Consider the following 15,797-nt stretch of genomic DNA (forward strand, 5'->3'; position numbering starts at 1 on the left):
GTGGAACCAGTGTCAAACCAGAGCAGTGTGCAGGTATCGTGCCTGATCCCTGCCCATACTATCACTCGTCCACCTTCAAATTGATCCCTTTCCATGATGTTGGTAGAATGGTACCGAGTCCCAGGCTCCCTCCATACCAGTAATCACTGAGAATTGGGTTGTAGACTGAATGCAGACTCACCTGTGAAGAAAACATTACCCCATTGAAGCTGTCAGTGTTGGTGTTGTGTGCACCATTGTAAGCGCTCTCTCTGGTGGGGGGAAGAAGTAGGATGCAAATAGCAGGCTTTCTGGTGTATGATCCTGGCTCAGGGAGCCTTCTGGCAACTGTCTTTCTTGAAACTGTTCCTGTGGCAGTAGTGAGGTCACAAGACAGTTGTGTGGCTTTAGACATACTTTTGTGCTTGGCTGAAAGTACCAAATACTGGTCGTCATTTGTCTTTCTAGCTCTCGGGCATCCTGGTCTTCTGGACACTCTCCCATTGTTTTTAAACTGATTCCACAAATTAGAGATGACACTTGGTATTACATCCAGTTCTCTTGCAACCTGAGCTTGGGATTGCCCTGCCTTAAGCCTTCCCACAATTCTCCATGTCATACCTTCATCTAAGCAATGATGTGTACTCATTTGACCTAAAAAAAACAGCAAGATTATTCAAGAGAAACAATAATAATCACTACTGTGTTGCAGAGCGGAATGAGCTAAGCAGCTGGACACAAACTCTTATACCTCCTGCTGGCGTAGCAAAGCCCACAGAAATTCATAAACTCATCTCAGTGAAACCACTGCCACAGTAATATTATATGGCAGCCAGTTATCCAGGTCTTGCGTGGTATTTTAAGAGAAATGTGGGAAAATCTTTTTCATCTCAGAATTATGCCCACTAATGTAGAAGCAACATTTACTGGATGATATTTATGCAAATTTTTAAAAATGTAAATATTAACACCATTGAATTGCATCCTTTTTGGAATTCCAGGCAAGTCAAATATTTACAAACATCTCCAGGAAACCAAGTACGATAAAAAATGTTTGATGAACACATGGTGTTTCAAGTATATTTAGATTTACCAGCAGTTGGTGGTTGAGGTTTGGAAATATAAATGTCTGCAATGAATTGAAAAGTATTATTTTGCCAGTAAAACCCAGCATCCATAACTGCATATCATTTCTCCCATTCTTGATTTTTTTATGGGTTTATTTGATTTGGACATGATTTGTGTGATTAAAACCATTATTGCTTCTATGATTTTGTTTATTTTTTTATATACATGTTTCTTGTAATTAATTTCAGCTAGATCGATATTGTTAAACAATATTCATTTTTTATTCAAAACCTCTTATTACCTTTTTTTCTCTCTCTTTCTTCAGGTGAGGACATGATTGCAAATCCCTTTGAGACACGGTCAGACAGTTTCTATTTTGTGGATGACAAGCTAATAATGCACAATAAAGCAGACTATGCTTACAACGGAGGACTGCAACAATGAATGCACTAGTTGCCTGCAGTTATGCACTTGGCACTTTTCAAACGTGAAAGCATCACATGCAGCACTCCAGGCTTCTGGTCTCACCAGTGGTTGAATACAAAAAGAGAGAGGGAGCGTATTCACCAAAGAGTACCACATTTAAAATAGTGTTAAAAAAGTCCAGTCATGCAGTATTCCAGAGTTTTAAAAGTTGTATGAAGTGAAGGGATTGATAAAAATAAACCAAAAGCCATAATACTAAAACATGCATATCAGTAATAGTTAATGAAATGGACTAATACAGTGTGCATGCACTAACACTATTCAACCACTGGTGCTTGCTTTGCATTAGTTGCCTTCTTCTTGTGTTTCCCCCCTGTCATTTTGGCTGCTGCATTGGTGTTTTGGAGGTTAAAAACCAAATGTGTGCCTCACATATTTCAAACTAGTCATCAATGGCTGAATAGAAATGTTGTGAGAAATTCTCTGACACTCAAGCCATTGAACTGATACATTTTTATGTATCAAGTCTTACTTTATACTAATTTGTATTAAATATATAATTTCAGTTTGTTACAAAGCATTAATTAAAATATCTAGTCTCTTTGAATTTTAATTCATGTTCTGTCAATTTTGTATGTATTTTCAATGAACAAATATTTTATTGATCTGAAATTTTTCCTTTGAAGCATTTATATATTATATGGCATTTTTCTCATGTAAATATGTCATAATGAATTTGCTCCTATTTAAAAAATACCTTGCTTTTATTTTCTTACTAGAAAGGGGAAAAAATTAAGTAAGATAACTTTTATTTCTTGTCATGTGAAATGAATACAATTTAACAAATTGTAATTTACAAAATATAAACTTATATTTTTTCCAAAAGATAAAAAGAAAATTTTGTAGTATTTATTTTTTTTCTCTGTTTGTTAAAATTAGTATTCATTTCAAAATATAAATTTAATTTTTACTTATTTGATAAAAAAAAAGGAAATTTTAAACTATTTATGTTTTCCTTTTCTAGTTAAGATCAGTGTTTCTGTATGTATTTAATGTGAGTTTTTATACTGTATCTGATCTTCAGATGTGTGCAAAAAATCATTTTAGTATGTTTTTATTGCGAACAAATATTTCTATCCTATATGATTAATTTATACATGTCTAATATACCTACACTGAAAAATACTGTAATTTAAATTGTGCAATGTTCTTCAAAACCAAAGGTTTTATTGTTGAAAATGTCAGTAATTTTTATAACTTAGTGCATATTTATTTGGAAACAAATATGTGTTGGCTATTTAGTGTTGTATACATTTGTTGTGTTGATATATTGTTTTTAATGGACAGGTGCTCATATACACACACAAGTGATGTAATGTAGGTAATCTGGGACCACTGCTTACTGCCAGTCAACTTGAAATTCTGCAGTTTTACACTTTATGGCTTAGAGCTTAAAAAAAAAAAAAAAAAAAAAAAAAAAAATTGCATTTTCAGTATGTATTACGGTCAAGCTTATATACAGAGAGTAGGTATAGCTGTGGTTAGATTCAAGGTTTGGATAGCTTATGCTAAAAACAGAGAGAAAAATTTTATTTGAGAATGGAATTTTAGTTTGATTTTGAAATTGGGGAAAGAAAGCCCATAAAAGTGTAATCATGGGATTCTTTCTTGGTTGTCAATGGTTCGGGTGATGAACACAGTGGCAAGCAATTGGCTTAGTCTTCCTGAATGTCTCAGTTTGCAGTTTTCTTTTGGCCTTTCCTGTAGAGCTCAGAAAATCTGAACTTATGAAGAATAATTAATGATTAATTTTCTTTTACATTCAATACAAACAGTTTAAGATTGGGGAAGATTCATGGTTACTTGTTAAGTAAGTTGTTTGCTAAGAATATAGATTGTGATCAATAGAGTCATTTAGTACTTTATTATCAAATATATAACAGTAATAAATATGGTGTTGGGAAAAAATGTGCATTCTCATGTTTTTTAACCACATTCTGAAGAAAGGAGAAACGTTAGACAACGTTGCAAGAAATAATCTTGCGTGCAAGTGATAAACAGAATGGCTGTCTTATTCAGAATTAGAATAGTTCTTATTAAGCCTTAAACTGTCTGTATCTGATATTTAATTTATATGAATTGCATGAGCTTAATTAATATTTTTAATTTTCTGTGAGTTTGCCTCTTTTGCTACCAGGAGGGGGGGGAAGAAAGAAAAGAAAACAAAATATGGTATATAAAATTTCTACAAATTCTTCTTTCTTATAATTAGAATCATTTAAAAGAATGTAATACACTTATTATTAAGAGGCAAGCATGTAATTATTCTTAGCAGAAGAAAGTAAGGTATGGCATTATAAACATCTTTTATGAACTGTACTGTTTGTGTTAATGCTTCTGAAAATAATGAATTGGCTACGTTATTCAAAAAGTGAAGATAATAGTAATTAAAAATAATTTTTTCCCCTTAAATTGTTCAGTTTATTGCACAGGTAAATACCATATGCTGTATTTGGAAGACAAATTAAAAGCCTTATGTTACTAGAATTGGCAATTTGCTAGGCAGGTTAGATAATTAATGTGATTGTTGTGTAGCATAATGTAATAAGGCAAATAGAAAGATTAGGATTAGATAATTTTAATGTCAAAGTGAATGATATTTTTTTTCTTTATATCCTCTTTATATTTTGGCATATTGTATTTATTGCATTGCATTTATGGAGAGTAAAAATTTCTGGTTGTTAATTAATTTGTTACAAAGTAGGGGAGTTCTAATTATCTTATCTGAAGAAAATTAGATGAATGCTCATTGTATTTGAATTGCAATACGTAGTTAATTTTGGTTGCTTAAAAAAAAATCTTAAAATTTGACAATTTAATATTAACTTTATGATGCAAAAATAGGGGAAACATTTCAGATATTGATGTATATCATTGTCTAATGCAGAATTTTTTCAGTCAGCTCCGCAGAACCCTTGTGTTGTGCGAGAAACTGTTCAAAGTTTATCTCGAAATAGTAAAATTAATCATGTATAATTTAAATGTGATAACTGTTTTAGGAGTTCCGAGATATGTAAATTGTTTTAAGAGTTCAACAAAGATTTAAAAAGAAAGGAAAGGTTAAAAATGCTAACCTATTGATTATTTATAACTAAAGAATATAAAATATGGTATTATTAAAAAATTTACTTTTCCCTTCATGTTACTACATATAAATGATGTAAGAATTTTAAAAAGCCACAAATGGTGTTAACATATTCTAGTGAAGATAAACACTCAATGCAAATTCAGTGCAGAATATATATTAGAAATATTTACAATTTTAGAATGCAGTGATCGAAATTTCCTTAAAAGTGCACATTGTAATCTGATATGCTCTTTTAAAATACAGCTTTTTTTTTTTTTTTTTTTTTTTTTTTTAAATTCCATTATATCATGTTGTGTTAAAAATATTGAAATAGTGGCTAAAGGTGTAATGATGTTGACTTATAATTCATTCATTCCCCTCTTTTAAAGAAAAATTAATGCTAGTAAAATTTTTAGGGTACATCCAGATAAAGTTACTAAAAAAATATCATAGCCAGCTATGTAAGCTCTTCATTGTAGAAGTTTATTTGAAGTTATTTCCTTGTTTAGAATTTTGATTATTATCTGAAATGGCCATGGATTGTAAGGAATCATGTTGATAAACTATATGATTATAATTGATCTGTGTCATTTAAAAATGAGGTATAACATATGCCTCCAAATGTTCATGCCATTAGGATGTGTTCGTGAACTTTATTTAATTTTTTGCTTAATAAATCGTGTTTATGTAAAATTATATAAAGTTTGTTCATTTCTTTTATAATATAACCTTGTACAGCTGCATTTTGTTCTAAAATTGTTCTGCTTTACATTTAACTTCACTTGTGCAAAAATATTATATATTTGCATCCAAAATATATTACAGTTAGTTATCATTTATTCATTGTAATGTTTTAAATAATTCATCATTACATGTTTTCAAAATATTAAAAATTTAATGTTGCTAACAGTTAAAAGTAACTACAACTTTATCTGTAACATTTATGACTGTAAGATGCACTTAATTTAAATATGATTAATTAATCTTCAATATTAGGTGTTCTAAACTAATTATTGTGTTATTTTCATGTGCTTGAACCATTCTCATGTGTTACACAGAACAATAAAATGTAATAAGTTTTAATTTCTAAGAATAAATTTGATAATATATTTTTTCATGAAGTACATTTCTAATATTCTCATGGTCATAAAATTATTTCGCTTTTAAGTTATTGCTGTAATAAAAGTACTGTTAGAATGAATGTTTATGTGATTAAACTGGAATTACAGTGTTATATATGTGGATGTGCTGTTAGTTATTATGGATTATTAAGTTTAAGTACTCATTAATGTGTTTTGATTTCCTTCCATTCCTCCTGTCCACAGAATAAGTTTTTATTCTAAAGAAGAATAGTTACAGGCTCTTGCATTCAAATTGCATTCCTTTCTTCTAATTTTCAACTGTACGAATCTCTTATGCCAGTTACTGAGAAATTTATGTTTTTGTATATATATTAATTAACAAATGTATTTAAGACATGAATAAATGAAAATGTCCATGGTATAAGTATTTAACAGAATAGCTGAATATCATGTACTATTGCTTATAATTATGTTAAGTAATGGGTTTTAATGGATTCATTTTATTTTTCTAATATAATTACACTTTGTAACATTAATGTATGAATTCTGTATTCATTTTTCTTCTCAAAAAATTATATAATTAACTCCTTTATTTCATTTAGAAACAATACTTTGGACACTTTACGGCTTCCAATCATGAACTTATACTATCAGAAGCTGTATTATAAACCAACATTATAAATTACTATCCTTTCTGAAGTAATAGAATTTATATTCTTTTCTGATAAATTTATAATTTCAGTATTCATAAACTGTAATGATGAGGGCAAACTTTGGATATGTGATAAAAAAGTAATTTTAGTATAAAATAGTTTCAAAAGAATAAATGAATTTAAATACAAATTTAATTAGTTCTTTGTGCCATTGCTGCAAAGAAGGAAATTTAAATTTTAACAAACATGTAAATACGTAAAAAAAGTTAAAATAATTAAAAAAATGTGCAAACAAATAAAAGATTTAATTTTTAATTTTAATTTGCGAACCAATCTACAATATCATTTAAATTCAGATAGCATAAGCAAATCAAGTGCAAAACCAAACCATGAAAAAAGGTATTTTGATCAGAAATAATGTTTATTTGAAAAGCCTTTTCTCAGAAGTTTTACACTTGCAGCGTAATCAAATGCATATTGTGAAATACGCATTTGATTCATAAAATAGTGAATCTTTTGTGAAAGAAAATATTTTGCTATCCATAATCATGTCATTTTGTACATGAGATTGGTTTACATGTTATGATAAATTTATAAATGGATATTTCGTTCTTTCAAAAATTTAAATTTTGATTGTTAATGTATTGCTTTTAATTTTTTAGTTTTTATTGTAATTAATTTTCACTTCAGTCAATTTTGTATTCAATAAATATGTGATACATGTTACAAGATCATTACATGTTTTATTTTTTGTCTGATTCTATTGTATTTCCAGTTATGGCTAACTTCTGAATGTAATTGGTTCTTTCTTTAATTTATAAAAATATTAGCCGCTATGCGGGCAGCGTTTATCTGGCTTTTAAATGTGCCGGGAAAATGCCTAAAGGGAACACCAAACATTAAATTTAAAAACTGAACAGAATTTTACTCTGCAGAACAACTTTATTCCCCCCTCCCCCCCAAAAAATTCAATAAAAATGTATTACATATAAAAAAATTACAATGAAATAAGCAATATCCCTTAATACAAATATTAATTATCCTAACAAATAAATTAACCAACTTCCCATTGCCTTTTCTCAACAAACATCCAGTATCCAGGAGAAACATTAAATTTAAAAACTGACCAGAATTCTTGCTCTCATTTTTCCAAGTGGCAACAGTGCTGATTTTAAACAGTCAGCAGTCCAGTATTCAAAGCATTGAATGAAAAACTGTAGCCAAAAGAACATTTCTAAAAGAATGAAACTATTCAAAATGAAGCAATTTCATCAAAAAAGATATAATAAAAAAAAATCCGATTTCAATTTTTAAAAAATCGCTTCGAGGTGCACTGGATCTTGGCTAGATGCACCTATGTACCAAATTTCATAGCCCACAGACAGACTCGTTCTTTTATTATATGTAGAGATTAATCTAAATATTGTGTTTTTATTGTAATGTGATGATTTATATTTGAGTTTCATATGTAATCATAGTTTAGCTGAATGAATTGAAGGTAAATACCATCAAAATACTTTTCTTATTTATTTATAATTTTATTTTTCCCAGTTTGTATTTTCACAAATCTTTTTCCTTCTTAAGTAATGTATTAAAGTTGCAATTCATGTTTTGTTAAAGTTTGATTAAATTTTCAGTTAAAAAATTTTTATGTCAGATAATGATTGCAGTGCAAAACAGATTGGATGCATATTGTATGTAATGTTAAAAGAAAAGCCTACCAATCATATCTGTTTTTTCGCCTTTTTTTACCGAATAAATTTATTAAAAAAGCTAAACTTTATTTAGAAAAGAGTTGAGTTATGAAGTTAAGAGCTCTTGTTATAAAATAAATAACCACTTTAAAGAATTTAAAATTATCCTTCCTTGCATTATCATCTAAAACTTTTTCTTCTTCTCTTTGTCAATAAGAAAATTTCTTCACCAGAATCTCCAGATCTTCTTAAGTGAGAATGAAATGTATTTTTTTATCAATTAAATAATCTAATCTTATTTCTAAGATTTATCAACTTTTCCTTCCCCAAAATGCATCATATTATGTTGGTAGCATACAGCAATGCCAAAAAATTAATATTTTAACCAAATTAATAATAATATGAAAAATACTTGAAGAACTTTAAACATACATATTCAGTAACTCATCAAAAATATGGTAGAAAAGTTACTGAAAGTAAAAACGTTTTTATATTTCCTGTATCTAAAATTAGGCAAAAGAGTAAATGACATTATGTAAAAATTACAGTTAAGATTAAAAAAAAAAAAAGGTACTATTTTAGTAGCTTAATTTAAATATATATGTGTCTAGTAAACACATGAAAATATGTTCATTACATAGGTAACCCCCATTTCAGGTGGCAGTTCAATTTATTTTAATAGCCATGTTTATAAAGAGCTAAAAAAAGTCAGAATAGAAGTATGCTCAATACTTAAGGCCATATTGTTACTTGATTAAAATATATGGTGTTCATAACTTTGGAAGTATTTCATTCTGCTGATATAAAATTTTATTTTTTGTAAAATGAAATATCTTATAAGAGGTAACCTCACCTATCTCTATCAGGTGCATCAAGACAAGTCATGAAAATAAATTAACCTTTTTATATAAAAGTCTTTGTTAATAAATTTGAGACTACATATAAAGTGGGAGAAAAATCACCAAAAATCTTAAATTACCTTGAGAAGTTTAACCATGTTCTGTGTTGTAGGGATCTTGTGTTATATTAAATTTTTCCCAATTCTGTAATTATACTTTGTTGAAACCATGTCATAAAGATAATGGCAGGTACATGTTTATATGTACATGATTAATATAATTTTTAGTAATAAACAGTGAGAAAAGGATAACAGGATATACATGAAATACCTCCACCTTAAAACACTCTTTTAACTATTTTTAAAAAATTAAAATTTCATGTTCTATATTTCACTCAGTAAACAAAAATATTAATTAAATATATATTTCAATAATTTTATGCAAATTGCTTAAAAATGTGAAAACTCAGTACAGCTTTTTTATGCATTCTTCCTTTTGCATTTCTGGTTCTATGTATAAGCATTTTGTGATTAAACATTTTCATATTTATAAATGTTTAAGAGTATTTGTTATTCTGCATGCTATAAAGAGAAATGAGAAAAAATGAGTGATGTAAATTTCTTGTTACAAAATCTCTTTTTGAAATGTGATAAAAATTTAATTCTGTTATACATTTTTATTGTGAATAATTAGTTACACTGTGGCATTCCCTTCCCTTAAAAAAAAAATATATATATATATCTGTAATCAATGTGTGTTGTAGTTGCATAGCATCAAAAAAAATTGCCTATTGTTACTGTGCTCATTGTTACTATATAAATAAAAAATGTGATATTAGATGTAAAAGTAAATTATTCACATTCTTTTTACTGTTTGCTTTTGGTGAAATTTATATTCAGACAGCATTAAATACATGCATTTCTTCTTACCTTTTCCCATATTTATAATGTTCAATACACAAAAAAAGATGGCATCTTAGCAACTTTCCAGTGCATACTTTCACATGTTAAAATTTGGAAATGAAACTGTTGACTTAACCAGGGACAGCTTTGAAGAGAAAATTCTGCTTAGTAACACATGGTTTCCGAAATTCAGTTTCTGCTTAAAATCTAGGAGCTTTCAAATTCTGAATATACCACTTTCCATTTTAGGTACTAAATTAACTTCAATTTTGAGATAATAAAGTCGTTATAGATTATGTTGACTTTAATATCAAATGGTGAAAAATATAAAATTTGAAATGGTGTTAATCTTGCTCTTAGCTTCACTTGTTTTACCTATAAATATCATTGATTGCATCAGAGCTTCTGTAGGTATGTACACTGAGCGAAAAAAGAAATGGGACAGTTCTGTATCTCGTGTTCTACTGGGCTGATTGACGAAATTCAACTTGAGTTTTTCATGTCTCGAAAGCGCGACTTAGGATATGTATTAGATGTGTATATAGCATTGTTCTAATATAGGTATTTTGACACAAAATCGAATGATTTATTTTTTAAATTTGTATTTTTATAAATTTTTTGAAAGAATTTTTGAATTATAATCTATAAAATTTTTACCATCATCTTAAAGTAGATGTATTTCTAAGCATACCTGCAAAAATTAGTTTTTTATTAAAAATTTCCAAAGATATACGTGAATTTATAAATTGGTGCATTTTGAAATTTGGCATATTTGTTGAAAGCGATAGTAACATCAAATATGGTTCAGGCACTTTGTTAAAATTATTTGAAAGTAGAAACAATGTGACATTTTTGTTCCTCTCATGCACAATGTAAGAAGCTAAAAACGCTGTGACTTTTATTCCGCTCCTGTACAATGGAAGGGTAAGAAAAATAGGGTGCCATATATTAAAAAATTTGTTAAGTGAATTATTCTTGGCGCAAACTGAAAAAAAAAAAAATGTGGAAAGTTAAATATTTAAATTTTGCACCAAATTTTACAAAATTTAATATTTAGGCATAATTTGAGTCATGGAATCTAAATATGGAAAAAATTGGTATGTTATTTCAGAAAAGGGTTCCATTTGTTGTCAAAATACCTATGTTAGAACAATGCTATATATAAATCTAATATATATCATAAGTCGCGCTTTCGAGGCATGGAAAACGCAATTTGAATTTCGTCAATCGGGCCAATAAAACGGGAGCTAAAGAACTGTCCTTCAACTTTTTTTTTTTTTTTTTTTTTTTTTTGCACAGTGTACATTGTGCACCAGAAAGGACAGCTTCTCTTCTGTTTAAGTGACCAAATCTTATCTGGAAGGCAAAATAATTTTTGGTGATAGAGAAAAAATATCCTAAGACATCAAGCTGACATCCTACCATTTTTTATTTAACATACATGTCTGATGTTACAAGGAGAAAAAAAATGAGGCTGTGCTAGTAGCATTCAAAGCTCTCCAGAAATTTGAGAAATGATAACAAAAATAGAAGGAGGTTAAGTTAAATGAATCTAAACGTATCTTCTGTGAATCAGTTATTATGCCACATATAAACATGCTGCCTATACGTCATGTCCAGCATGCACACATACCACCAAAGTTTCATTTCAGGGATATATACCATCTTTCTTCTGTGAATATATTTCATTTGTCACTTTAAGATGCAAAAGAAATTTTAAATGGAATTCGTAACTGCTGTATGTTCGCACAATTTCTTATGTTGTAATTTGCTTTTTTATTATCCTTCAACTATTGCTTGCGTAAGTCTTAAAATTTAACTTGCAACAAAGTCAGAAATAAGGTTGGCCTTAAGGATTAGAAAGAAAATAACAGTTATTTAAGTCAAAGTATCTAGTAAAATAGCTATTGGGTTTTCCAGGATTTATTATCAAGATATTTCAATTACAATTTTTTTAAAATACATTTTCTTAAAACTTGCACATTTTGAGCTGTGCTAATTTCATATCAAGTAGGGATAAGTGTTCTAAATTTAACAACTTCCCATAAGAGCGACGTTTTTTTTGGGGGGGGGAGAGGATAAGACAAATAACTAGCATGTGCAATAATTTAAAAAAAATCAGGGATTAGGATTATTCAATTATGGCGAAGCACACAAGGGCTATCTGCCTAAATAAAAAAATCAGTTTCCAACTGAAATCATTAAAGTTATGATTTAATATACAGGTATATTTTGCAGAACAATTATTAATATGTTGTAACAAATAAAAAAAACTGCATAATTTTTTTCCCGTCATTTTAAGGTTGGAGGGAAGCCGAAGTAAGACTTTTTAGAGGCCTTAAGCACTTACAAGATTACAAGATTTTGGTGCCACTGCATATGTTTAAGGCTGTTTTTTTTTCTCTCGGGGCGCACCAGCGGCCGAGCGGTAAAGTCGCTGAACACTGGTAGTTCGGTCCGAGGTTCGAAACCCGCGAACGGGCTGGCTGCATGGGTGTTTTCGTGGTTTTCCCCATGTGTAACGCATGTACGAGCCAGTTTCCCTTAGAAAGTCCTCCACGAAGGCATCTCTCCCCTCAGGCAGATAGCCCTAGTATGCTTTGCAATAATTAAATACACACGCACACATACTTCTTTTCTCTTGGTCTTTAATTTAGCTGCACCGTTTCATAATGAAAATATTTTGTGGTACCCACTTTCCTTGATACCTTAAGCACATGCTTATTTTGCTGTGTAGTAAACCAGCTATAGCTCTCCTTCCCTAATTTAAGGGGGGGGGGAGAATTAAAAAGAAACTAGTGACTCTGGAGACACTATGGCGTAAATATGATAATCCCTTTTATTGCTGATGTTAAAAGTTAGAATGAAACTAGCAAGAGGTTCTGCATATGCTATGGCGTAAAAATTCGCCATTAATGAAAACTTAAAAAAGAACTATTAAGCGACTCTGGAGACATTCCTTCTCCGTTGGCGGGAAATTAGCCTTTGCTGCTGGACTTAGAACTGAAGAATTTTATTTATTTGTCTTTACTACACATAAGTCAGATCTTTCCTGTTTTGAGCTACGGTTTTCAGGCAGCTTCCGATATTAAGAAATTAAAGTCGATTTCAAGCACTCCCCTCTAGGTCAGTTCGCATGAAAATGTTAGATAATAATTTTGGACAGACGAGAATACTGTTTAAGTAACTTTTATTTGTTGCCTAGTACTGAAATGGCTTGTGTTTACTACAGCCGCTTAGTTGGGAAATGATTTAAAATCTCGGAAAAAGAATAATTTAAACTGTTATCTTCTTTTCGCAGAGAAGATCTTTAAACTACACTTTCATCGAATTATCTTAAAATATCAATTGTGTACTGTATGATATGATTAAAGCAATTAGCTTTCAGTAAATTTACTTCGCGGCAACGGATATACAAAAAGCGTTTTCCAAAATTTATATTATCATTCTCTATACGATAAGACTCGTATTTCACATCCAACTTGTGCTTTTCTGAGCTCTCCAGCACCAAACCAGTAATTGTCCATGGAGGTAAGAATGAAAGAAGGGGCCAACCTCGCACTACGACCAAAGAACGTCTATGTACAACAATACATATTTTTTGCAACGACTGAAGCAGTGCTTTCAGGCTTTGGTCTCCAGATGGGTGTATTTTGTTTATATGCAAAGCTTCCTTAACAGCGCTTTAATAGTATTTCCTCTTACGACGGTTCCATACAAATCGAAAAGCGGGACACTTTCGCATAAAAGAAACATACATTATTGGATGGATAAATAGAGTTTAGTGATATTTACGCAAAAATCACATCTTGGTTTCCCATAACTTGCGACAGCGATTTTGATTATGAATTTCTCTATAAAATTCTAAGCTGTTGGACTACAAAAATATAGATTTTAGCAAAAATGTTATGCGTAAAAAATATGCTTGCAAAAAATGTGTATATGCCTTTAACAAAATACGCAAATATTTATTAAATTATTTATAAATGTATTTGAAAATGAAGGATTTATTCATTCATAAACTCCTGTGAAAGTTACTCAGAAGAAATTTAGTTACAAAATAAATCTAAATTTATAATGATTATAAATATTATCTAAATATATAAAAACCTTTACATTTAATTGTAAACATAAAAAGAAATTCTGTTGACAAATACGTTTATAAAACTTTAAACAAGAATTGTTTGTACTGGAAAGCAATCTCTTAAAAGGTATTGTAAAACAAATTGTATGAGATGCGTACTTAAGGAAGTAATAAAGAGTTTTTAGAATATGTATTGTTGAAATTCAGGGTAAACAAGTATTAAAAGAATTATTTTCTTTCATTTTATAATAATTAAGTTACAAGTTTAAAAAAAATACTCTTTTTATTATTTTTCAGAAATATTCATAGATAGTTAAGTACATAGAAAATCAGCACCAATATTGAATGTACACTCATGTCCATAAATTAAGGATAATGCAAAATCAGGCAAAGGAAGAGTTAGAAGCAAAACAAATTTGACTTATTTGTAAAGCTTATTTATTAAACGAAAGGTAAAGAGCAAAAAAAAGGTGCTATATGTTTGATATTATTAAAAAAATTAGCGATTTTTTCTCCCTGGAGGAAAATCCAAAACACAACTATTTACAAAAAAACCAATATTACATGGTTGGTATGATTGTTAATACATTGTATGTCTCCCAGACGATGCAATACAGTCCGTACAAAGCCTAGGCATGCTGAGTATCAAATTATCGATCTGATCTTGGGGGATATTACACCACTCAAAAAGCAATGCCCTCCGAAGTTCCGGTAGACATATAGGATGAGGTCCTACACGTGCTCTACCGGATTCAAGTCCGGTGAGAATGCTGGCTAATCCATACGGGTGATATCCTCCGATTGAAGGAATTCGCTTACGATGTTTGCACGGTGCGGACGGGCGTTGTCATCCATAAACACAAATTGTGCGCCCATGGCTCCCCGAAACAAACGTACATGTTGTTCCAGAATGACATCCAGATAGATTTGGCTTGTCATGGTTCCAATTGGAACATGCAGGTCAGTTCTGGAACCCAGAATAATTCCACCCCAAACGAGCACTCCTGCACCAACGTAGCGGTGTCGTTCAATGCTGTTTTCTTGGTGGTAAAGGGCACCTGGAGCTCTCCATATGAAAGTCCGGCGAGAATCAGACTGCAAGCTAAACCTGAACTCGTCAAAAAACATCACACACGCCCACTGTTGCGGTGTCCACAATGCATGCTCTTTACTCCAGGAAAACCGCAGGCGACAGTGAGTTGCATTAAGGGAACGCATCTGACAGGTCTACGAGCATATAGACCAATCTGCCCTAAGCGTCTGCACACTGTCTGCTTGAAATTGTCGTACCAGTGGCTGAAGAGAGCTGACGAGACAGGTCTGAGGCTGTGCTCCGCCTGTTTCTTATGGCAGTAACTGCCAAATACCGGTCCTCATTGGGCGTTGTAACTCTGGGGTGACCTGTGCTGTAACGTCTACTCACATTACCATCATCTTGGAATCGTTGCCAAAGCCTGGAAATGACACTCTGGGCAATTCCAAGTTCGTCTGATACTTCCAGTTGGGTATTCCACATTCCAGACGGCCGATAATTCTACCACGTAAAAAATCATCCAAATGCGTCCTTTGTGTCATAACTATTCGGTTATTGCACTGAAATGCTTATAAAGCGCCTGCAAACAATTTTACTTCAATGCCTGTATTCCTTATATATCACTCTCTTACACTCTCGTCATTGTGACGTACCATCGGTGTCATCTGGTTACTTACTGAAATTTGTATATGATTCTTGAAGATGTGTGTAGTGATTTTACAGGTGATATATTTATTTTAGAGTTCGATTTCCGCGTGACTCCGAATTATCCTTAATTTATGGACATGAGTGTATTTCCCTATTAAAATAAAAGGTGCTCAAATTTGAAATAAACCTAATAGAGCATAAATCATAAATTGACTCCGATTTTCGATTTAAAAGATGCCTCAGAAGCTAAAAAATCATCTCA

At 30.7% G+C, this 15,797-nt stretch overlaps 1 protein-coding gene across 1 annotated transcript in view; it reads left to right on the forward strand.

Annotated features, from left to right (window-relative positions):
* unc-119 (unc-119 lipid binding chaperone) overlaps positions 1-9,707 on the forward strand; it is a 39,058-nt gene extending 29,351 nt beyond the window's left edge. Inside the window, exon 5 of the mRNA XM_035350093.2 lies at positions 1,373-9,707. Coding sequence (XP_035205984.1) covers positions 1,373-1,491 — 119 coding nt within the window. The 3' untranslated portion in view covers positions 1,492-9,707. The remainder of the gene's footprint in view (positions 1-1,372) is intronic.
* Positions 9,708-15,797: the final 6,090 nt, after the last annotated feature.

Source organism: Stegodyphus dumicola, chromosome 8 (genome assembly GCF_044657685.1).
Source record: "Stegodyphus dumicola isolate Sdum_Otavi_A_Nest chromosome 8, ASM4465768v1".
Taxonomy (NCBI): Eukaryota; Metazoa; Arthropoda; class Arachnida; order Araneae; family Eresidae; genus Stegodyphus; species Stegodyphus dumicola.